Source organism: Rattus norvegicus, chromosome 6 (assembly GCF_036323735.1).
Source record: "Rattus norvegicus strain BN/NHsdMcwi chromosome 6, GRCr8, whole genome shotgun sequence".
Lineage (NCBI taxonomy): Eukaryota > Metazoa > Chordata > Mammalia > Rodentia > Muridae > Rattus > Rattus norvegicus.
In genome coordinates this window covers 141985070-142010728 of record NC_086024.1, presented here as the reverse complement: position 1 = coordinate 142010728, position 25659 = coordinate 141985070, and the positions used below count along the sequence as shown (strand labels likewise).

General features: G+C 37.4%; 1 pseudogene and 1 gene segment (V, D, J or C); both read left to right on the top strand.

Annotated features, from left to right (window-relative positions):
- The first annotated feature begins 1972 nt into the window (after positions 1-1972).
- On the top strand, positions 1973-2432 carry Ighv-ps1 (immunoglobulin heavy chain variable region, pseudogene 1; annotated as a pseudogene).
- Positions 2433-18742: 16310 nt separating this feature from the next.
- Positions 18743-19291, top strand: LOC691927 (Ig heavy chain V region 108A-like). The segment is given in 2 exon segments: positions 18743-18835; positions 18918-19291. Coding segments are annotated over 2 exon segments (420 nt in total).
- Positions 19292-25659: the final 6368 nt, after the last annotated feature.

The window sequence follows — 25659 nt, the reverse complement described above, 5'->3', positions numbered from 1 at the left end:
CATTCAGTATATATTTTTCCAATCCTATACACTTATAGATCACATAATTGATGTTTTATCACTGAGTAGTACTGACTTTTCTGTGTGTACAAGATTTTTCCTTTTTATGGAAAGGAATTTTTCCTTTTTTAATAATATGCTTTATTAGAAATCTAGGATGATTTCTTCATCTCTAGGCTATTAACAGGTCATGAGTAACAGCCTGTGAATAAAGATGAATGTCCAACATCTCTGCAATAAGATATAGAGTTATTTGAGTACATGTTTAAGAGGGTTAATGCTGGGAAACAACATAATTCTATATATTATATTTTGTCCTATTTTCATAGAAAATTCTTCATCACAAGTGTGGTTAAAGACCATGTTTAGAGATGATATTGGCCCTAATAGAACCCAGTTTCTAATGGTGATGTTGTCAAGCTTCCTTATAGATATTTATGTTTATACCCAGCATATTGTCTGAGCCTTGATCACAAAGGCTCATATATGCTGTTCGTAAAGTAAGGTTCATACATTCATGAGTGTTCAGAGTGCTGCGAATTATTGACCTATGAGTCAATGATACTAACTTCTCACCAAAAATCAAGGACCATCAAAAACAGGGAAAAGAAAGGATACAATATACAGAGAATGGGGCTGGAGAGATGGCTCAGTGGTTAAGAACTCCGACTGCTCTTCCAGAGTTCCTGAGTTCAATTCCCGGCAACCACATGGTGGCTCACAACCATCTGTTATGGTATCTGACAACTTCTTCTTATGTGTCTGAAGACAGCTACAGTGTACTCACTCTACAGTGTACCCACATACGTAAAGTAAATTTAAAAAAAAGGTACAGAGAATTGTGTTCAATAACATGAAAGTCTATTCCTGGGGATTTAACTGTTCTTACTGCACATGGGAACTCTTAATAGTTATATTCAGCAGCACATGATAGACTCAAATCAAACCAGTGAAAATTTTCACATGGGATACCTCAAAATGACTGAGCAGGTAAAGATGTCTATTGGAGAGCTCAGCAATATCAGTAAATCTCTTAGAGTTAAATTACACAAATAGTCCTCTGTGGGTAACAGATACACCTTAATACAGTTGTACCCTGTTATCAGCCCTAACAATAATGAAACAATTAAAAAATTACAACGTGCATAGGGAGAAACTCCTAGGGCCCACATCAAGCTGAAGACTGATGGCATTTGATGATTGATGAGTGAAATAAAATCACTTTTTTTGTGGAAGACTTCTGCCGGGAACTCTTTACTGGTGATAACTCTACTTATGTGTATATAGCTAATACTAATTTATGTATGTGTATAATCTATAATCTTTGTAATCTTTGGTGATACATCTCTGATTTATTTATATATATTTATTTATATATTTATATATTTTTGTTGTTCATGATGTTGCTGCAATAATCACTGATATGTGAATATTTGAAACACCTTTAATTTTAGTCAGTTTATGTGTTTTGAACTATATTATACTTTTGAAAGGCAAAAAGACAAATATTAATTGCAAATATCTGAAAGAAGGCTCTAATTTCTAAAAAATAGCTGTTTTTTTTTAAATTTTCATTCAATATCTCACTACCACCACCACCAAAAATCACCATCTGTAAGTGAAAGTCATAAAATTTTCCCAAGTGGAGCGACAGACTCAGGACAAAAAAATCTTTGAGAGCTAAGTCCCTGAAGTGACATTTACAGCATCTGCCCAGGTCTCAGGGAAAATATTTGGAATGCATTTTCTCAGAATTATGCATTGTAACTGAGCATCCTGCTGCCTGACCCATGTGCCTTTTTAGTCCTTCTCCTCCAGTTCTTCTACAGCTGGACTAGATTCTTATGTAAGTCCCCTGCTCATGAGTATGTAAATCACCTAAGTCTGTGGCAGTAAAAAAGGGAGGCCCATACCATGAATACAACAAAAGATCAGTGTCCTTTCCACAGTCTTTGAAAAAAGAACTCTAACCATGGAATGGAACTTGGTCTTTCTTTTCTTCCTGTCAATTACTGCAGGTAAGAGGCTCACCATTTCCAAATCTGAAAGGAAAACAGGGCCTGACGTGACAATGACATCTATTATGCCATTCTCTCCACAGATGTCTACTCAGAGGTACAGCTGCAGCAGCTAGAACCTGAGCTGTTGAAGCCTGGGGCTTCTGTGAAGATGTCTTGCAAGGCTTCTGGGTACACCTTCACTGACTATGAAATAGACTAGGTGGAGCAGGCTCTTGAACAGGGACTGGAAGGGATTGGAGTTATTAATCCTGCAAATAGTGATACTGCGTGTACAATCATAAGTTCAAGGGCAAGGCCAAAGTGACCGTAGACATATCCTCCAACACAGCCTACATGGAACTCAACAGCCTGAAGACTGCGGATTCTGCAGTCTATTATTCTGTTAGACACAGCGTGGAAACCACTTTCTGAGTAAGTCAGAAACCCTGGAGGAACAGGAAACTGGCCTGGAACTAAGATGACATAGAGACTAACCTTTAGACTTGCTCAGAAAGAGTAATCTTGAGTGTCTATTTTTTCTTCCTCCTCACTGTTCTATAGTGACTTTGTCATCCTTCTAAAAGGATAAGGGTCTCAAAGCAACAATAATTTCTATAACCATTTTAAATGACATTGCTTCTTTACTGTTAAGGTGTGACCATATAGAAAAATTTCATGTTGTACTTGTGACCATGAGGACAGGCACTATTGCTAAAGGCTAGTTATAGTGTGCTCTCTGACCAACATATTGGTCAGAAGATTATAAAGTACATATGACACCATTCACTGAATTTTTTGTGTTAGTGAGCTGCTCTAAGTTTTCCACAATATTTTCTAGGTCTTAAGACCTCATTGGCTGGGCACCTAATGTATTTAACTAACTTTGTTAGTACACATTTATCGAATACATAAAAGATTCAATTTTTGTACCATAGAGTTTACACTTGCCCTCAGATGTTCAAACTCTGAGCCAGAAGAATTTTATGTACATCTGAAAATCCTTGCATGTAACATTCAGAGAGGAGTTTAAATTAGTGAACATGTTCTACACATTACTGAGTTGGAGTGAGCTTTTTGTGCACTGTGTAAAAACTGTGGTGTAGCAAAACCTGATTTCTGGGCAGCATAGTGATGAGTGAAGAGCAGAGTTTTGGAATTGTTATTCATATCTCTAATCATATTAAGTAATCATTTAATCACCCAACCATTTACTGGATTCAAAAGGCTAATGGCCCCCATGAAAAAAGAGATTAGGCAGGGTAGATAGGAACTCTGGAATCAATTTGGGAGCAGATGTTGCCAGCCAAATGAAGAGGAGGAAGCAGTATAGGTATGAAGCAGAGGTAATCATATCGTCACTTGACAGAACATAGATTAAAATGGATGGATTATTTTAAGTTATAAGAGTTAGTTGGGAACAAAGTAAGATAAGGTTTAAAGATATAATTAATAAATATAAGTCTTGGGGTTTTAATTCAGAGCTAGGATACGCAATGTAATCCTTCCTGCTTATGTACATGTTAGTGTGTTAGGGTGACCATATTTAACTATCACAATTGTGTCAATAACTTTGGAAAAAAAGTGGTAGAACATACACCCAAGCAATTCATAGTTACATACACATAATCACATATTCCTACATATCGCTATTTGTTTCTCTCATGCCTGGGACAATATTCCAAATTTTTCCTTCAATAATTAAAATGTCAATTTCTGTAAAGCTTAACTAGCACATACCTTGCACATTAAAAACAAGATTCTGGATTGGAAACGTACACAGGGAGAGATAAAGCTTTCTGAGCACATATATTCCCACCCATTAGGATCATTGTCAATGAGATTTCTTCTTTCCTTTCATCCCACTAAACATGTGCACATGCAGATTTGGAAACAGATTGAGTGGCAGTATACACTGCTCAATTTGCACTTCCTTCTCAATGTGAATTTTTTAGGAACTGTTAACTTTGCTTTGAGTACCACAGTGGTTATTTCTATTTCTATTGATTCTTGAATGTTATTATGCCAGGTATCTATATATGGTTACATGGGCTCAAGACTCATTGTTTTCTTTCTGTCATCAGCTGCTCTTACCCAGGAACCACCTAATGAAGGCAACAAATACCCTGATAATTTTCTTCACAATTTATTACAAATGATAAATTTAGATTCAGATCCACCTGCCACTAGGAAAGCAGATGAATTTGAGTACATCATTGATGACCATATAGAAACACCTTAAAGTCGGAGTCTGAGACATCTGTCATCATTATCAGATAAACAAGAGTCATTTCTCCCTGCATCTGAGACATACAAGCACACTAATTACAAGGATATGTTACTGCGGAAGTCAGTCTGGGTAACTTCAGTGTAATAGATGGGAAATCTACCTATAGGTAAGTTCATGTCCAGAAGGTAGTACAATGGGGCCAAGAATCCCCAAGAGACAGATGCGTTGGGTGTAGGAGCGATTCTTTATCCTCTGTGGTTTTCTTTCTTAACTTGCATGTACCCATTGTAATTGACATGTAATGTTTCCATGCTCAAACACTGTGAATATTCTGTTAAACATTTCAAAGACTTGTATTTTCTTGAAAAAATTGTATATATATATATATATATATGCATATATATATGATGTAATCTTTGGTTGACAGATAATACACAGTTCATTTCATAACTAATAATTAAGTTATGTGATGGTGTTGCAATAATCTTTCATGTGCATGTGTTTCTGAAATAAATTTAGTTTCGGACATTTGGGTGATTATTTTAAGTATAAAACGTTTTGGAATGGCAAATGCTAATTTTATGTATGGGAAGGAGTCTTTAATTTCTAGTAACTTAGCTATTTTTTAAAATTTGCCCTCACTATTGTCATCCCTGCAACCACCTTAAATCCATCTGATAACCATGTCACAATTGGGGCCACTATATCAGGCCGGAAATCTTTTTATAGCATAGGCCCTAAAATTACATCCACAGCTACTACACAAGGCTCAGTAATAGGGTATGGGATAAATTTCCATGGACATGATTAAAGCTTGGGCTTCAGCCACCCGATTCCTGAGCTAGGTGTTCTTTCTCCTGTAAGAGTAGGTCCTTATCTAAGATGTACCCTGCTTAGGAATATGCACATCATGGTTGTCTATGGTGGTAAATATAGGGCTGTCTGCACCCCACAATAACATAAGGTCACTCTCCTCTCTACAGTCACTGAATACAAAGGACTTCACCATGGAATGGAGCTTCATCATCCTCTTCCTGGTAGCAGCAACTACAGGTAAAGGGCTCACAGTAGCAGACTGAGCACTGGCCATACACTCAGGTGACAATGACACCCTGTCTTTCCCTCTACAAGTGTTTAATCCCAGGTCCAGCTGTATCAGTGTGGAGCTGAATTGGTGAGATCCTCACTTAAGATATCCTGCAAGTCTTCCGGCTACAAATTTACCAAATACTATATGTGCTGAAACAGAGTCAATGAAAGAACTTTTATAGGGTTGGATATACTAGTACTTATGATGGTAGTACTAGAACTAGTGAAAAGCTCAAAGGCAAAGCCACATTGACTATAAACAAATCCTCTAGCACAGCCTATATGGAGCTTAGCACATTGACATCTGAGGACTCAGTTGTCCATTACTGTGCAACACAAATAGCTAGACCACATCTTGAGTGTGTCAGAAACTCTGGAGGGGCAGCAAGCTTCCTGGTGATTGAGATGACTCAGAGAAAACTACCTTGAACTAGATCAGACAAAGACACTTTGACAGTCCCTTTTTGTATTCCTTAGAATTCTGTTGTGCTTTAGTCAACTCTTCAAAAGGACACCTATAAATCACGTGATATCGATGAGGATGATTTAAAGTATCGCATACCTTCTCAATCTTTTCACCAGTGAACATCTCCATTCATATATTTCTTCCTTAATAAAACAATAAAAACTCTGATTAGGCATGAAAAAATATCTCTAGATTCTGAGAACCAATGAAACTTACACTGGAATTAAAGGATATAAAGTATAATATGAATTTGAACTCTAAAATCCCACCAATTTCTGGTTAAACAAAAAAATCCTTTTAGCCTTATGTATTAAGTGACATTTAGGTGTTTTGATAACTCTGCCTTTGTGTTACAGCATAATTTCCAGGCCTTTCCAATGTAAGAGTCATTTATACTAGAATAAATAGCTGCATCATTCATGCCAGTAAAAAATTGAAAAGTCTTCTGAGTTTATGTAAGACAGTAATGTTGAATATAGGAATAGTGGAAGAGGTTCAAAATCAGAGGTTTGTCCAGTGAATAGTGTGGCAACCACAAGTTTAATTCAGGCAGGCTTTATATATTTTATATCATAGTGGGAAACAATGTCACAATCCAACAGAGATCATGGCTGTAGTATTTAGGTATTTATTTCTATCCAGAAGTCTCCAACTTTCCCCAGGATTAACAGAACCTTCAGCCCTCCTGCCTGGATTCTGCCTGAGAAGCAGTCTTCCACAGACCCAGGCAAAATAGCTCCTGAAACAAAACCACATAGGTGTAATAACTATATGACTGACAAATAATATTAAATCAATTTTCCACAGGACTCTTTTATCAACTCAGTGTACATACATCCTAACTGAGGTAGATTCCAAGGTCATATGATAATAACTGTACCCACTGTCAATAGTCAATCCTATAGTCACTAGCGTTTAAAAACATTGACCTATTCTGAAAGAGCATTGACTCTCACAGTGTGTTGAATACCTGGTGTCCATCTTAGTCTTATGCAGCATTTGTCAATGTGTCTGAGTCTTAATCTATATTTGTTTCTTGTGCGTGGGTTTGGATGATTTTTCTTCTGATTATTTTATGTTTTTGGCCTATTCCAATTTGTTTGGTTTCCTTTTATCTTATTTTTTTAATATTTACAGGATCTGTTTTTTTCTAACTTCATAAAGGAAGAAGGTTAGGGGACAGCTACTGAGAAAGGAGTTGAAAACAAACCAGTAATCAGAATAAATTGCATGAAATATTTACTTTTAGTAATAAATAGAAAAATCTATGAAAAATAAGGAATAAATAATTCTGATATATTTTGTTTTATAGTATTACATATATCAAAGAGTCTATACTTTAAGTCTCCTTTCTCTGTTTAAATTGTTTAAAATGTTTTCTGAGGCCAGGACTTAAAGGACTTAAGACGAAAGCATATATAAAAGATGTAGAATTTTTCTTAATTTTATTTTTCTTGGATATTTTTTATATTTACATTTCAAATGTTATCCCACCCCCAGACCCCCTCCTCCTCTCCCTGTTTCTATGATGATGCTCCCACTTCCACACATGCACTCCCACCTCAACCTTCTGGCATTCCCCTACAATGAGCCTTCCCAGTCCTAAGTGCTTTTCCTTCTACTGATGCTGAACAATGCCATGTTCTGCTACATATGTGATTAGATCTATGAGTCCCTCCATGTGTACTCCGTGTTTGTTGTTTTAGTTAATAGGAGCTTTAGGTGTGGATCTGCTTGGTTTTTATTGTTACCATTCTTATAGGGTAGCAAACCTTTTCAGCTCCTACATTCCTTGCGCCTCCACACTGATAAGTGGCTATTAGCCAAAAAGAAGCTCAGAATACCCATGATACAACTCATTGAACATATGAAACCCAAGAAGAAAAAAGATCACACCAAAGTTTGGATGCTAAATCCTACTCTGAAGGGGGAAGAAAATAATCTCTGGGACAGTGGGATTTGTGAGGGAGAGAGGAGGAGAGAAAAGGGGGACAGTTGAGATATGGAAAGGAGATGGGGAAGAGGTAAAGAGGGTCAGGAATTTGAAAGTAGGTGTGTAACAATTGGGGTGGGGAACTGTGAGTAGCAATTTGAAAATCCCAGATGCCAGGAAAGTAAGAGGCTACCAAGACTCAACAGGCTCTTTGTTCTCTTCTCTTCCCTGCTCTTCCCAGCTCTTCCCTGTCTCTTCTCTCTACCCCTCTCCCCAACGTGGTCATGGCTGGCCTTTCCTCTCCTCTCCTCCTCTCTCATTAAACCTCTCCACGTGGAAAAAAAAGGCTCAACAGGAATAACGTTAGCCGAAAAGGTGAAATACAACCTGTAGAGATCATACATGGTGAAGAGGCACAGCCCCCGGTTGAGAGATAGAGCCATCCACTGACATCAAAAATATTAATCTAGAAATCCTCTTGTCAAAAGGAAATGCAAGGATAAAGAGTGGAGCAGAGACTGAAAGAAAGGCCATCCAATGACTGGCCCACCTAGGGGTCCCTGCCATCTGCAGACACCAAACCCAGACACTATTGCTGATGCCAAAAAGTGCTTATTGACAGGAGCCAGGGATAGCTGTCCCATGAGAGGCTATGCCAGAGCCAGACCAATGCACATCTGTCTGTACACAGCCTACCATCAGACTGAGTATGGAGCAATTACCCTTAATGACTAGTGTTCATAGTACCAGAAAGCATTTGCATGCTGCAAAAAAATGAAGATAAACAACAATCCAGTTACAAACCCTATGATATAAAATCATGATCTGCATGCAAGATATGCTGGTTCCACTGTCACAAATCTTATGGGTTGAAACAACTCATACCTGTTTGGATTATTAGCCCACTCCATAAGACAGAACCCACCTCAGAGACTGCTTTGTTGGCCAAGAACCTAATACTGGATAGAGCATGGACTAATAAGATAGCCAAATTTTACAGTTTTGAAAACAAGGAATACACTTAGACAAACAAAACAGACAAACAACAGCAACAACAACAACAACAAAAGAAAAAAACAAAAGAAACAAAAAGCAGCAATACAGTGATTACTAATGACATTCTGTTCTACAAGTTCATTAATGTCTAACTCAGCCATCATCAAAGAAGGTCCATTTGGTAATAGACATGAACAAATTCATCCTTTTTTGACTCATATGTCTGAATGTGCCAGGAACTCGTTCATACTTGTTCAAATATATTGGTACGCATGCCTCATTGCAGTTGTTCCAAACACAGGTGATCTTCTAATGAAGAAAGGAAAGAACCTGTTATCACATTTCATTACATTTTAAAAATGGGAATTGCTAGAGTTAGATTTAACTGCTTCCAGGGAGGAACCTGGTTTTGAGAAGGACTTTATAGGAATATTGGCACAACTTAAAATCAATCTTTAGTGCATCAGTTATTATCCCCAGGTAAACAAGAGCCATTTCACACTGCAGCTGAGACCTGTACTCACTAGGCTATATGATATTCCTTAAGGTAAACTGTGTAACTTCAGCGTAAGCAATGATTCTCCTACCTGCATGGAGCCTCATGATCATCAGGTGACACAATGTAGTGAATTTTCCCCTTTTGAGATTGGGTGGTTGTAGAGGGGACTCTGTCTTTGTGGTTTCCTTTCTTAAATATATTAACTGATCGGCCTTGATGTAATTGGCATGTGATGGTTACCATGGTCAAGCACAGTAAAAATTCTAAACACTTAACAGATTTACATTTTTCTCATTTATATTTGTTTTTATAAGTTTTTGAAAAAAATTTATAAAATTTATTCTAATAACTGAATCCAACTCTCCTAACTTAGATCCTTCCTACCTCTCCTCTCACTCAACTTCACTTCCCTTTTTCTCTTTAAAAAGCATAAAAATAGGAAAAGAAATTTTCAAAGGGTTTTAAAACAAACAACACCAAGAACAAAAAAGACAGCCATTCACAGCCTGCCCCACATGGGTATACAGCCCATATATATACACCCACCAAAACTGGAATATATTGATGAAGCTAAGAAGTGCATGTTGGCAGGAGACTAATATAGCTGTCTCCTGAGAGGCACAGCCAAAGCATGGCAAATACAGTGTCAAATGTTTGCAGCCAACCAATGATCTAAGAATGGGTCGCCATTGGAGTAGTTTCAGAAAGGATTGAAAGAACTGAAGTGGCTTGCAACCCCATAAGAACAACAATACCAACCAAGCTGATCTCCCAGGGACTAAACCACTAGGAATAGAGCCATGACTCCAGCTACATATGTAACATAGGGTGTCCTTGTCAGGCACCAATGGAAGGAGAAGTCCTTGTCCTGCCAAGGATGGACGTCCCCCAAGTGTAAGAAAATATTGGGGGCAGGAAGAGGGGTGGTTGGGGAGCAGGAACATTCTTGTAGAAGAAGGGGAGGGAAGTGTAACGGGTGGATGATGGACAGCAAACTGGGAAAGGGAATAACATTTGGAATGTAAATTAAAAAATTATCCAAAAAAGTGCTTGTTGATAGGAGCATGATATGTTGAATACCCAATTTAATAAAGATGGAAAAAAAACAAAGAAACAAAAGCAACACACTCACCCTTACAGAGAGAGAGGGAGAGAGAGAGAGAGAGAGAGAGAGAGAGAGAGAGGAAAGGAGGGAGGAGGAGGGAGGGAGAGAGAGACAGAGAAGGTGAGAGGGAGGGAGAAAGGAGGGAGAGAGAGAGAAGGAGAGAGGGAGGGAGGAGGGACAGAGAGAGAGAGAGAGAGAGAGAGAGAGAGAGAGAGAGAGAGAGAGAGAGCTAGAAGTTTATTTTGTGGGTTTCTGTTAAAATTCTCACACTGGTTTCAACTGCAGATAATATATTTCCCCAAATCCCAGTCATTTAAACTGGATTGTGTAGGATTGTTTGGGTGTAGGATAGGCAATAGGAGATCTAGTGAATCTTCCTAAAACTATGTACATAATGACGGTGAAGAATTATATTGGACTCCAAAATTAGAGTGGCTTCTGAACCTAAAGAATTGTTTTCTCTTTGACTCAAGTCACTTCCAATCCTGTAATTGATCCTGACATCTCTCAGTTGTTGTCTATTATTCTCAATCAGCATAAAGACTGCTTTATGATTAAAACAACTTAATTAAACAGAACACCTAATGAATAAGAATCATTATATGCTCCAGGTTACCTTAACCTTTATCTACCTGACCTCAAGTGAGAACATCAAGCCCTCTTCTCCTCATCTTCCTTCATCTGCCAGATGAGACTGGAAAACAGCACATATCCTAATACTGAGTTGCAAAGTTTTAGAACAGTAGGGCAAAAGCATATGGAGTACTAAGAGAAATCAATAGACATTATCACTCATTTAATGAGTTTTCTAGAAATAAACATATTTCTTTTGCTTTATTTAGGGAGATACATCTACAGTCGAATTCATCTGTGACACAGAATCAGGTTTGAAAACAGTAAATTCTGGCATGAATAAAGTGAAACAATTTAACTATGTGAACAAAAGACGTATAGCCCATCTCTGAAAATCTGGCCCAACCTATTCAAGAATGCCTCTAACTATTGATCATTTTTCAAATCTTCCTTATGGGAACTACAGAAACTGCCACATACTACTGTGCTCAGAACCCATTAACAAAGTTTTAGTGGACAGCTTTACACTACTTCAGGCTAGTCCTCAGCACTTTATTTCCTTTTCCATTGCAGAAGAATAGGGGCAGAGATTTTCAATTATCGTTTCCTTTTTATTCTGAGCTTAATATCCCTAACTACCTCTAATATATCCAAGGTTTCTTTTAAGACATTAAGAGATGTGGGTTGTTTTCTGTGTTTAGACATATCTTTATAAAATGTGCCTGGTGTTTGGTTGTACCTTTTAAAGGATGTCTGGTGCCTAAGCCATGTTGTTCCTCACTCTTAATCTATTTTGTCTTAAGTCGTTAAATCCCCACAGCAGTCGCTGCTAACCATTATGATGTTCATATTCAGTAAATTCCAAATAAGTAGGAAAGATGGACATTATTGGATAAGCACTCAATATTTGATTCTATGGACAAAGTTCCCTATAGAACCCTGTAAATATATGATGCTATTTCCATAGCTATTTATTTCCTCCTACAAACTGATCAAAGTCCAAATTACTGAAGAAAACACCCATATCTTAGTGAATATGTGGAAGAAGTTTTGGTCTTTAAATAGAGGTGTTTACCCTTATGACCAGTATTCATACTACTGAAAGGAACCCTGCATGCTATCAGAAGAGACAGGGAATAAGTAACATTGCTACAAACCAAGTGATTAACTTGTCATTAAGATATGCTGATTCAATGGAGTCATAAATTTTGTGGCTACAATCAATCATTATGTGATATGATTACAAGCCTGATTTCTGTGATGAAACCCATGCCTGACATGCTATAGTTACCAAAAACCTGATAGTGATGAGCTCATATTCCTACCGAAACTATAAACACCATTGTTCTCATAATGATACATGCCAATAAAAATGATTCATAATAGTATAATCATATACATACATGAATTAGTGACAATTGTTTCACTGGTCCCTCCACCCTCCAGTGGAAAATTGAATGGTTGTCTGAGTGGGGAGTAAGGACAAATATAGGTAACAAGGAAAGAAGGTTCAGAAATTCTCACAGGAGACACACACACACACACACACACACACACACACACACACACACACACACATGCACAGTACTGAGGGAAAAAAGCAAAAGACAGAAGAGACAATGACATCAATTGCCATCAGAAACCTCCCTGTTACTTCCTCTAAGACTAACATTTTGCCCTTGACCTTGAACATCAACTGTATCCCCACTTATTGTTCCATGATTAGCAAGTGAGGTAATCTACCAGTATACCTGGCCTACCCCGACTCAGCATGACAAGCAGGCATTCACAAAAGCAGGCAAAATGGCCCTTGAAATAATTTCCATCACAATAGAAACTAACTTAAAAAGCATGGATGCTACAGTACTTCTTAGAAAGGGGAACAAAATACTCACAGGAGGAAATATGGAGACAAAGTGTGGAGAAGAGACAGAAGGAAAGAGCTTGACCCAACTTCTACCAAGTGGGAGCCTGACCTTGATGGGGAGTCATTATAATAATATAGAAAAAATGTAACTTCAATCTCTGAAGCATCAGTCATCTTCTCCAGGTAAACAAGAGCCTTTATTTCCTGTAGTTGAGCTTTGTGAGTACTGAAGTTTCATGGATATGCTACTGCTCAAGACAGATGTGGCAAGGACAATGTAAGTCATAAGAAGCCTACACTTAGGCAGCTAAGGTCTATCATCGTCCACAATGGAGTCAATAATCTCTAGTAGAGAGATGAGGTGAGTGTGAAGGACTGTGTATCTTCCATTGTTTCCCTTATTAAATCTATTAACTAACCTGCACTGGGTGTGCTTGACAAGTGACATTTTCATAAGCAAGCACAGTAAAGATACTTTGATGAACATTTTACAGTTTTATATTTTCTCATTTACATCATTCAGTTTTTAAAACTGTTTCATTTATTTGTATTCCAAACGTCGCTCCCCTTCTTGTCCCTCATTTATGAATTATCCCCCATCTCCTCTTCCTATTTCATCTGAGAGGGTGCTTCCCCACCTATCCATCTAACCACAAACCTCACCCCAGCATTTCCTATTCTGCAGCATCCCTTCTTTATATAAGTAGGGTTTTTTCTCCCAGTGAGATCAGACAAGGTAGACTTCTGTTTATATGTGCCTGGGGTCATAGCCCGGCCCATGTATCCTGTTCAGTTTGTGGCTTAGTCTTTGAGATTCTGTGCAATCCTGGTGTGATTCTCATTGCAGTATCTAAATTCAGACCTTTAATCTGGCTAGACCTTTTCATTTTCTCTGAGCAGGGGTTTTACTAATTATGCAATTTTTAAATACAGACCTACCTAAGCACTCCCATCAAAAGTGTTTGAGCTTTCCAGAGTCAGCCAGGTCCTGAGGTGCTACAACATTTTAGATTATTATATAAACATTCCCAGTCCTCTGTACCATTTTTGTGTAACTCCTTTTACTGTGGTTACTAAAATATATGGAGTGAGTGTTTTACCATGAGCAGAAATTGATTAGCTAAATATTTTTCAGGTTAGCATATTCAAGTTAAAACTAGTTGATAAGAACAAGAACTTTCCTTGTCATCATTAAAAGAGAGTTAAGCATAATGGCAGTCACTGAAAAGGGGGATAGAAAGAATTTTTCATGCTGACTCCTATATCTGAGTGTCACAGGAACTAATTCATGGAGACATGGGTGGCTTCATCTGAGTTTAAGACTCATGGTAGTCCTTCTCAACACTAGTGCTCTGCCCCAGGTGTAGCCTCATGAAGACAGGAAGGAGCCTCTTATTTCTTGTCATTAATATTTTTAAAAATAAAAATTGTTAGAGCTGCATGAAACTGTTACCAAGAAGGAACCTGGATTTGGGAGGGATATCACAGTAATATTGATAGAACTTAAAATCAATCTGTGATATGATACCTATTATTATCCTCAGGTAAACAACAAACATTTCTCCCTTTAGTTGAGCTCTGTTAACAATGAAATGACAAGAATATATTATGTTTTTAAATATCCCTAATTGAAACTTAATTTTTTTTATTAATCATTACATTTTTTTTTACATCTCATAGGGTTTCCTACTTCTGGGTGAGCCCTCAATAATGCCTCCCTGCTACATCTGCTTTCTTCCCCCTCACTAATGCCTGAATGAGGATGTTGCCCCACCCACCAACCTCTCTTTTCCCACCTGCAACTTCAGTTGTAAGTCATGAAAAAACTATGTGCATGGGAACTCATGAACAGCAGGGGGCACAATCAGATCATTATTCCCCATAGATATATAAGGTATGTGTGAAGGAGGTTCCACTGTGATTTTTTTTCCTTAAGTGTACTAAGTTATCTGTGCTCGCTTTTTTCAATATGTGATGTCTCCACGCTCAAACACAGAAAATATTCCCTATTAAACGCTTCACAGATGTAAGTTTATTCCCTGTGAGTTTATATGTACATCAGTCCAACTGTGTCTGGAAGACACTTTTTCACATATCCTGGCTCTTATAATCATTTCTGTTAAAATGGCTATTTTATTTATTTCTGATTCAAATGTTATCCCCCTTCCCAATTTCCCTTCTGAAAATCTCCTATTCCATGCCCTTTCCTCTCGTTTCTATGATGGTGCTGTCCCACACAGCTACCCACTCCCAATTCATCACCCTAGCATTCACTTATGTTTGGGCACAAAGTCTTCCCAGGACCAAGGGCCTCCCCTCCCATTTTTCCTAGATAAGGTTATCTTCTGTTTCATATGTAACTCTAAACATAGGTTCATCCATGTGTGCCCTTTGCTTTGTGGTTTAGTCCTTGGGAGTGCTGTGGCATTTGGTTGACTCATATTGATGTTCTTCTTATGGGATTGCAAACACCTTCAGCACCTACAGTCAATCCTCTAACTATTTTGGTACACTTGTGCAGACCAATACTTGGCTGCAAGAATCCACATCAGTGTCTGGCAGAGCCTCTCAGGAGACTGCTATATGCAGTCCCTGTCAGCAAGCACATTTTGGTGTAAGCAATAATGTCTGAATTTGGTGTCTGCTTATGGGATAAATGCTCAGGTGGGGCAGTTTCTGGATGGACTTTTCTGCATTCTCTGCTCCACTCTTTTTCTTTGTATTTCCTTTATACAGGAGCACTTGGTACGTAATATTTTTGATATGGGCACGTGGACCCATCCCTCAACCAAGGTACACTCCTAACTTGTGGATATTTTCTCTACAGGTTTTCTGTCCCCCTTGTTGGGTACTTCATTTCTTGTCATCCCCTGCATCCTCTGAGCGTCTTCCTCTAGAGGCCTCTTGTACTTTCTAATTCCTTAACCCAATTCCCCACCCCACACTGCTACAAACCTCTGTTCAATTTCCTGACCCAATGTACACCTTCCCCACCTGGTCCTGCACCTCTTTTTCATGCCCCTCCTCTTTGTCTCCCAGGTCCCTCCTTTCCTCTGACTATTTTCTTCAGCCTTCTTTTTATGGCTGAAGCATCCACACATTGAACTTTCTCCTTCTCGAGCTTCATATGGTATATTACATGAGAACCCAGCTCTTCCACTTGTGGGCATATGCCCAAAATATACTCCAACATATAACAAGGGCAGGTGGCTCTAATACAATCACAGAAGACATATTTATAATGGCCAGAAGCTAGATACAACCCTGATGCCTCACAAAAGAGGAATGTATGAAAATAATACAGTGTATTTATATAAAGAAGTACTACTGAGATATTAAAAACACAAAATTTGCAAGCAAATGCATGGAACTAGAATATATCATACTGAGTGTCTAAACCCAGTCACAAAAGAACAAAAATGGTATATACTTACTGATAAGTGGATATTAGGCAAAGATCTTGGAATACTCATAATACAAGTCAGCTTAATTTTAAAATAATTTTAAGAAATGAGTTCTAACTATGCAGTTATATGGAGAACAACAGCTATGTAAATGCCTCATGTTTGTTTGGGAACCTGTAGGATCTTTTTGACCATTAACTGATGCATTTTCCTAAGTCTGACACTGATACATAAAATTAATAAATCATGAATTCTTGTAGAAGCAATGTCTACTTAAGCAAGTAACCCAACAGTTAAAACAAAAGGCTTCCACTCCCCTTACCTGGTGCATTCTTCTAGGGCAGATTGCCAGATTGACAAACACTAATGGCCCAATACTAATCTCTAGAATTCTACAATTTAACATATTAAAAATATATGCAAATATCGGAATAACTATTAGTGAAATCATGAGGCCCTTGCCTTATGGACATAGGTGACCTCATTCAGCATATCTTCCCAGTTCCATGAAGATAAGTATATATTACATAGTTGATGTTTACCAGTTAGTTTTTTTTCCTTTTCTATCTGTACTGCTTTGTCATTTTTTTTATACATGTTCTATTGGAAATCTAGGATGACCCCTTCCTCTACATGCTGTGAATAGAGTTTGGTAGATAGACATGAATGGGCAAGCATCACTATGATAAGATATGGAATCACTTGAGTACATGATTGAGAGGAATATTACTGGGACACTTCATAAATTAATTTATTACTTTTGGTGAATTTTCATAGGTTTTAGATGACTGGTACTTCATCCCATGTAAATGCAGTCAAAAGCCCAAGTTTAGAGATAATATAGTCTCTGGTATACCTTAATTATTCTGGAAAAGATCATGTAGTCAAACTGCCTTATAAATATGTATGTTTACATTCAGTAGATTGTTATAGCCTTGACCACAGTGACTTCTGTGTTCATTGTATAATAATTGATGCTGTCATTCAGGATAGTAAAAATAGTGAGAATTGCTGAAAGAGTATTCAGCAACAGAGAAGTCAATGATATCAACTCTTATCAAAAAATCAAAGACAATACTGGCAAAGAATTGAGATACATAGAATTGGGATGAAATACACAAAATTCTAACTCCAGAAGATGACATTTTCTTATTGCATGTTTGAACTCCCTGTAGCTATATTAACCAACACAAGACCTATACAAATCATAACAGCGAAATTACAAAATGAAAGCTATTTAAATGGCTCTGCAAGTAAATGTGTCTGTGTACTGGTAAAGATACCAATATCAGTTATATCCCTTACAATTCAGTTTTGTTAGTAGTTTTCCGAGGTTAACATATCCACTTTGTGCATGTATGTGTACCTTGTTCTCCCAACTAACAATAATATAACAATTAAAGAAATATATTGTTAACGAGGTGAAATTTATGAGGACCCCCATCAAGCTGAAAGTCTTTTGACATCTGATGATTGAAAGGAAGAATTTAATCTCTTTTTGGGGAAAGGTTTCTGTAGGTTCATTATGCACATATAGTGCCTTTTTCTCTTTGTCATCACTGGGCTACTAAGTAACGAAAGAGAAGAGGTAAGGATCTTGGAACCTCCATTTTGATATGTACCAAGAGGAACTCTAAGGACCTGAGTGCAGTAGAGAGTGGTGAGAGAACTGAGTAATGGTTAGATCACAATAAATGTCATAACTGATTGAAAATTTCAAAGAATAGAAACCCTTATGAAGTAAAGAAAAACAACTTCATAAACATATGTTTAGAATCTTCATACAATTGTATATTGTACACTGTGCATATTTCCCCTGTAACATCATTCCATCTTATTCTCCCTTTTTTCCAGTAGAGAATTTTACTGATGAACTGTCATGTATTTGCATATATAAGTATATATAGCTATGGAATATCTAAAAACTACTAATCAGAGTCTCATTTAATGTCGGTGTTTCTGAGACTGTTTTAAGTAACACATTTGTTCCAATTACATCCATTTTCCCTAAAGTAATACAAGTTTCTATTTCATACTGATGAAAATGTTCATATATATGATTTAAGCATGAAATCATTTGTTGACACATATATAGCACAATTTCATAATTTCCTCATTAATGATATTGATACAATAATCATTGATAAGTAAAGATTTTTGATGTAGGTTTACTTCATTTGAGTGAGTTTGTATACATCTGAACAAAGGATCTTAATCCTCAAAAGCTAACCATTCAAGGAATTATTCCATCACCATCACAACAACCATCTACAAATCAATTTCTATAAATTATCCCAAAGAGATGCCACGGTATAATAACTGAAATCTGAGAACTTATTTCCTGATGTTAAATGCACAGTATCTGCTCAATTCTCAGGGAATGTGTAGGGAAATTATTTCCTCACAGAGGATTAGGATCTGGAACAGTGTCTTGATAACCTGAACCATTTGCCTCCATTTGTCCTACTTCCCCAGTAGTTCTGCTCAACTAGGTCCTTATCAAAGATGGTACCCACTCATGAATATGCAAACTACTTGCATCTGTGGCAGCAAATACAGGGATTTCCACAGCCTAAAACACCATATGGTCAGTGTCCTCGCCACAGTTCCTGGACACACTGACTCTAACCATGGAATGGAGATGGGTCTTTCTCTTCCTCCTGTCAGTAGCTGCAGGTAAGGGACTCTCTACTTCCAAATCTGAAGAAGAGACAGGGCTTGAGGTGACATTGACATCCACTTTGCCTTTTCTTCGCAGGTGTCTACTCCCAAGTTAAGCTGCAGCAGTCTGGGGCTGAGTTGGTAAAGCCTGGTGCTTCAGTGAAGTTGTCCTGCAAGACTTCTGGTTACACCTTCAGCACTAGCTATATGAGTTGGTTCAAGCAGATTCCTGGACAGAGTATTGAGTGGATTGGAATGATTTATGCTGGAGATGGTGGTACTGGCTATAATCAGAAGTTCAAGGGCAAGGCCACACTTACTGTAGACACATCTTCCAGCACAGCGTACATGGATCTCAGCAGCCTGACAACTGAGGACTCTGCAGTCTATTTTTGTGCAAGGCACAGTGTTGTAACCACATCCCGAGTGTGTCAGAAACACTGGAGGAGCAGCAAGCTTCCCTGGGACTGAGATAACAGAAAAGAATAACATTTAGACTTCCTCAGAAATAACCATTTTGAGTGTTTACTTTTTGCCTCCTCCTCACAGACCTCCAGTGCCTTTGTTAACTTTGTGGAAGAAACCTAACAATAAGGTGATGTTGCTTTACGTTCTTCTACTGTACACCAAAACATTTTAATGACTCTATCAGTAATTGCCTCCCTTGACATGTTTCTGAATCATTAAAACAATAAAAAGAGAAAACCACGATGATGTATGATAAAATATTATATATTCTGAGACACCAGAACATTTTTTGAAATATTTGGGAAACGCATACTATGAATTTGACCTATAAAATCCAAATTACTAACACCCAGGAACAAACGCTCCTTTCATTATCTTAATTATTAACTGTCCTCTGGTGTATTCCTAAATCTGCCTGTGTTCCAGAAGATGTTCCAGTCTCCTAGATTATTAGAAATATTTGTATCAGAATGCAGAGCTACATAAACATAATTCTCAAACTATGGAAAACAATATTAAATCACTTTGCAATTGGCTTATTTACCAACACAATGTATGTACCCGTTAAGTGATGTAGGTTCTGCAATTATACATAAATATTTGTTCTCATATTTACTACGTGTGCAGTCTCAGTAATTGGTCCTATAATCAGTATACTTTATAGACTATAGACCTGTACTGATACAGCATCAACTCTTTTAGACACCTTGTTTGCATACCTGTTGCTTCATTTTTTTCTATTAGTATTTGTGAATTGAAATGCATCTACATTGATATAGTTTTCTTGTGTGTTGATTTTGCTGACATTACTCTTCTGCTTGTATATTCATTTTGTATTATTCCCATTTCTGGGTGTTTCCTTTATCTTGCTTTGTTTTTCTTTTTTCTATTTAGATAATGTTTAGTTTCTGTTTGCTTTATAATTAGAGAAAGAAACAGAATCAAGCTGAGAGAAGATCAGGAAGGTGTTGGGGAAGGGAAATGAATATATTGAATTAAGAAATGTTTTTCAACAATAAATAAAAAACTAATTCTAAGGAATAAACAAAGAATTTTGACAACATCTTTGTCATATTAATGTTGCATATGTCCAATGCCTAGAATTTAATTTTCATGTATGGGTTTAAATTGTTCGAAGTCTATTTCAAAGACAGGACTTAAAGGATTTTAGATTTTAGTATGAATGTAAAATGTTTAAGGCTAATGTGTAGTGAACTATATAATTAAAATATTTGCATATTAGCCTCTTTAACTCTCTCACTCCCTCTCTCTCTTTCTCTCTCTCTGTCTCTCTCTCCCTTCCTCCTACATCTCTCACTCTGTTCATGTGTGTGTGTGTGTGTGTTTGTGTGTGTGTGTGTGTGTTTGTGTGCATGTATATGTGTGCGTGCACACCTGCCAGTGTTTTCAGCAAAATTATTAATCTCTAAGTACACAGGATTGTTTCTCCTAGAAAATCTTGTACTTCTTGAGGACCTCCCTGCAGATGTCGTAGAGCAAAACAGAGCAAGGGCAGAGATAATAATAAGGACATGTTATAGGTTGACTTTGTTTACATGAATCAGACTTTGTGCAATCTAAGCACAGGCAGTTTCTTGTACGTATATTTCCACACAATAGAATTTGGAAAAGGGTCTCCAGGTAACAATAATTTCCATAGTATTCCAAATCCAGTTGTACAATAAGGTTTAAAGTTAATATTTTATGATGTCCTTGTGACCATTAGGATAGGTTATTTTGCCAAAGCTAAAATCAAGTGTGGTCTATGCCCAACAGCCTACAGGTCAGAGGGCCATAAATTACATGTGACATCTCTCTTAAGGATGTGTAATAATCTAATGCTAGAAGTGTCTGGGATAATCATTCTGGGCAATTAGTGTACATTCTGTCCCTATAGGTAGCAAAAACTCATCAGGCTGTTAAGAACTTCTTCTCAGCTTTCTGTTTGGAGTGTATGTATTTGATTTTACTTCTTTCCTTGAGGAGAAAGTCCTGTGTGACTAAAATTACTGTTTCCCTTGGTGCTCTTTGGTGGGTGCCACTTCCCTGATAACATTTACAGTTTTATTCAATGTTAAAAATGGTATTGATAAGTGTTTCTGACATGAATCATTGAAAGTAAAACATCTAAATAATTGTGGAGAACCCAAGGAATAGGGGCAGAGACAGGTTATTCCTGACTCTATAGTTTATGTATTCTTCTCAATTAACCCCTTTGAAAAGAAAGAAATCATATTGTGGTTAGTCCCTGTCTGGAAGAACACATTATCTGACACAGATTCCTTCTGTCATTTTTTATTATACATATATATATCTGTCCATGAAATGCTACAGAGACATATATTACAAAACTGAAGGCTTTCTCACTCACCATGAAGACATTTAATCTCATAGTCAAATGTATTTCTCAACTGGAAAATGAAAACCTTGGTAAAGCTCTAGATAAGCAAGTAGAAAACCCATATGACAAAAACTTAAAGTCTTCTAAGTCCCCCCACACTTTTATTCATGAAAGCCTTTCACCTTCTATATCTCTTGTATGTTCTTGAGGTCCCCACAAACTCCTAATTCCTGAGATTGCCTGTTTCCATTCTTTATGCTGGATGCCACAGCTTCAGTCCTTTCCCACCACCCAATATGAGATAATGTCACTATATTCCCCTCCCTCCTGTCACTTCCCCTTCTAGGTCCCTCATTCCCTCTCCCCTGTGATATTTTTCTTCTTCCTCCTAAGTGGGACTGAGGTGTCCTTACTAAGGCTCTTCAGCTTGTTGAACTTTTTGAATTCTGTGGACTGTATCTTAGGTATTTTGTTCTTCTTTGGCTAATAGCCACCTATTACTAAGTACATACTATGTATTTCTTTTTGGATCTGAGTTACCACACTTCATGTATTTTCTAGTTCATTTGTCTACAAAACTCAGGATGGCATGATTCTTAATAGTTGAGTAATATTCCCTCATGTGAATGACCCACATTTTCTGTATCATTTCTTCTGTTCTCGGACACCTGAGTTGTTTCTAGCTTCTGGCTAACACAAACAAGGCTACTCTGAACATATTGTAACATGTGCCCCTATGGCATGGTGAGGTATCTTACATGTACTACAGTGGAGGAAGGGAAATTGTAGAGCCCACTTACAGCCAAAAGACAGGGCAGTAAGTCAGGGACAGGGTTGTCACCCCACAGTCAAAACTCTGGCCCATAATTGTTCATCTCTGAAAGCACTGTGGGGTTAGAAGTGGAGAGGACTGTGAGGAAAAGAAAGTCCACAGACCATCGCAATGTGTGATACAACTCATGAGTAGGACCCAAGTCTTGAAGCTATTACTGAGATCAATGGACCACTAACAAAACGGGACCTATCATGAATGTTTTCTGAAAGATGCACCAAGTAGCTGAAAGAGTCAGATGCAGGGATTTGCACACAGCCTATAGACAGAAGCTGCCTATCACTGTAGTTGGATGATGAAAAAGCTGGAAGAAGCTAAGGAGGAGGGTGACATGGTAGAAGGAGCAGCAGTATCAATTAGCCTGGAATTCTGAGATCTCTCAGATACTGCACCATCGAACAGACAGCATAGACCAGCTGACATGTGGACCCTAACACATATACAGCAGAGGACTGCCAGGTCTGGGTTCATCCAGAAAAGAAGCACCTCAAGAGACTATAAGTCTCAGGGGGTTTAGAGGTCTGCTGCAGTGGGGGGTTGAAGTGATGGGGAAATCCAACTGGAGCCACGGGCATGAGGAAGAGGTATGACACATCGAACAGTCAGACAGTGCACAGGATGGGAATAAAATCTGGAGTCTAAGGAAAGTAGAATGAATATAAAAAATAATATAGATATATGTATGTATGTGTAAATAAATGTAACAATTATTTTAAAAAAGCAACTGAAAGTCTTTGAAGAAAACGTATAAGAATTTATGAGCCAGTGGAATGATCTGTCATGCTTTTAGATTGGTAGAATTAACATAGAAATACTGGTCAAACTACCAAAAACAGGCTTTTGATGCAATCCAATATTCATTTAAATTTCAGCACGATTCTTTACAGACATTGAATGTACAACACTCAAATTCAAATAGGAAAACAAACAAACAAACAAAAATCCTGAAAAGCTAAAACAATTCTGTAGAATAAAGTAATGGTTATCAAGACACCAGTTTCCTTGACTTCAATGTATAATACAGAACTAAATTGTGCATTGTATTTAAAGTATTTCAAAAGTAATAAAAACAGGATATTAATGTAATCAAAGATGAAGGTTTGACAAATGGAATTGAATTGAAGCCCCAGTGTATATCTATAAACTTATGAACACATTGTTTTTGAAAATGAAGCCAGAAATACACAGCAAACAAAACAAAGCATTGTCAATCAACAGTACCAGTGCAATTCAAGTCTGTATGCAGATGAAAGCAAATAGATCTGTCTGTGTTTTTATGATTTATACTCAAGACAAACTTGAAGAAACGAATACCTCAATAGGAAACCACCTATTTTAAGACTAAAGAAGAGAATGTGGGGTATAGTTTAAAACAAATTGTCACAGGAGACAGCATCATGAATAAAACATCAATTGCACAGGTGCTTAGAGCCACAATAAAAAAATGGAACTTCATGAAACTGAGAGATCTTGTAAGGCAAAGAACACCATCAATAGACAAAACAGCAGGTGGCATATGGAAAAGGACCTTCACCAACTCCATATTTCAGAGAAGTCTTATGTTCGAATTACCTATCTCATGAAATCAGACATCAGCAAACAAATAATCAGATTTTAAACTGAGTTGTAGGGATAAACAGGATTCGAAACAAAGGAATCACAAATGCAGATAAGCTCATAAATTTTCATTCCCCTTAGTCAACAGTGAATTGCAAACCTTAAGAGTCTGAGATTCCATTTTACACATGTCAGAATGGTAAAGATTAAAAGTATAAGTGACAGTTTATGTTGGTGAGAAAGATCAAACCTCCATTGCTGGTAGAAGTGTAAATTTTTAAAGCCACTTGTATAATACATTTATACTAAATTTACCATTAGAAGCACCTATCTGCTTTTAATTCATATTGCACATATATATTTCATTCATTACATATGATCCTTATTTATGTGACAAACATTAAATGCATATTTAAAAGAAACCCCAATAGGAGGAGGGAAACTATACCCTAGAAAAAGCAAAAAAAGTAATCTCCTTACTACAAACAAAAAAGACAAGAGGCACATGAGCATAATTTCACCTCTAACAACAAAAGTAAAAGGAAACAACAATCACTATTACTTAATATCTCTTAATATCAATGAAGTCAGATCCCCAATACAAAGATATTGACTAACACACTGAATATTTAAAGAGGACTGAACATTCCACTGCATACCAGAAAAACACCTAAGTGACAAAGATATATACTACCTCAGAGTAAAAGGCTGGAAAACAATGTTCCAAGCATGTGATCCTAATAAAGAAGCTTGAGGAGCCATTGTAATATCAGTTAAAATCAAATTTCAACCAAGTTGTCAATAAAGGAAAACATGGACACTTCCCATGCAGTTCACCAGATCTAAGGCTGGTCTTCAACAGCAACAAAAGGATGGAAAATCCATATATACATGGAAGTTGAACAATTCACTTCTAAGTGATAACTTGGACAAGGAAGAAATAAGAAAGATATAACAGACCTTTCAGGATTTAATGAAAGTGAAGGCACAACATACTCAAATTTATGGGACACTATGATAGAAGTGCTAAGAAGAAAACTCATCTCTGAGTGCCTACTAACAGAAACTGGACAGAGTGTACAAGATCAGCTTGAGAGTTCATTTAGTGATCTAGAATAAAAAGAAACAAATACACCCAAGAGTAGTAGATGGCAGGAAATGAGTATTACTCAGCTATTAAAAAGAATGATTTTATTAAATTCTTAGGCAAATGGATGGAACTGGAAAATATCATCCTCAGTGAGAAATGCATTAAAAAAATCCACAAATGGTATGCACTCACTGATAAATGGATATTAGCCCTAAAGGTCAGGTTACCCATGACACAATCCTCAGACCACATGAAGCTCAAGAAGGACAACTAAGGTATGGATGCTTACTTCCTTCTTTTTTTTTTTTTTTTTTATTAACTTGAGTATTTCTTATTTACATTTCGAGTGTTATTCCCTTTCCCGGTTTCCGGGCAAACATCCCCCTAATTCCTCCCCCTCCCCTTCTTTATGGGTGTTCCCCTCCCCACCCTCCCCCCATTGCTGCCCTCCCCCCAATAATCACGTTCAATAGGGGTTCAGTCTTAGTAGGACCAAGGGCTTCCCCTTCCACTGGAGATCTTAATAGAATATTCATTGCTACCTCTGAGGT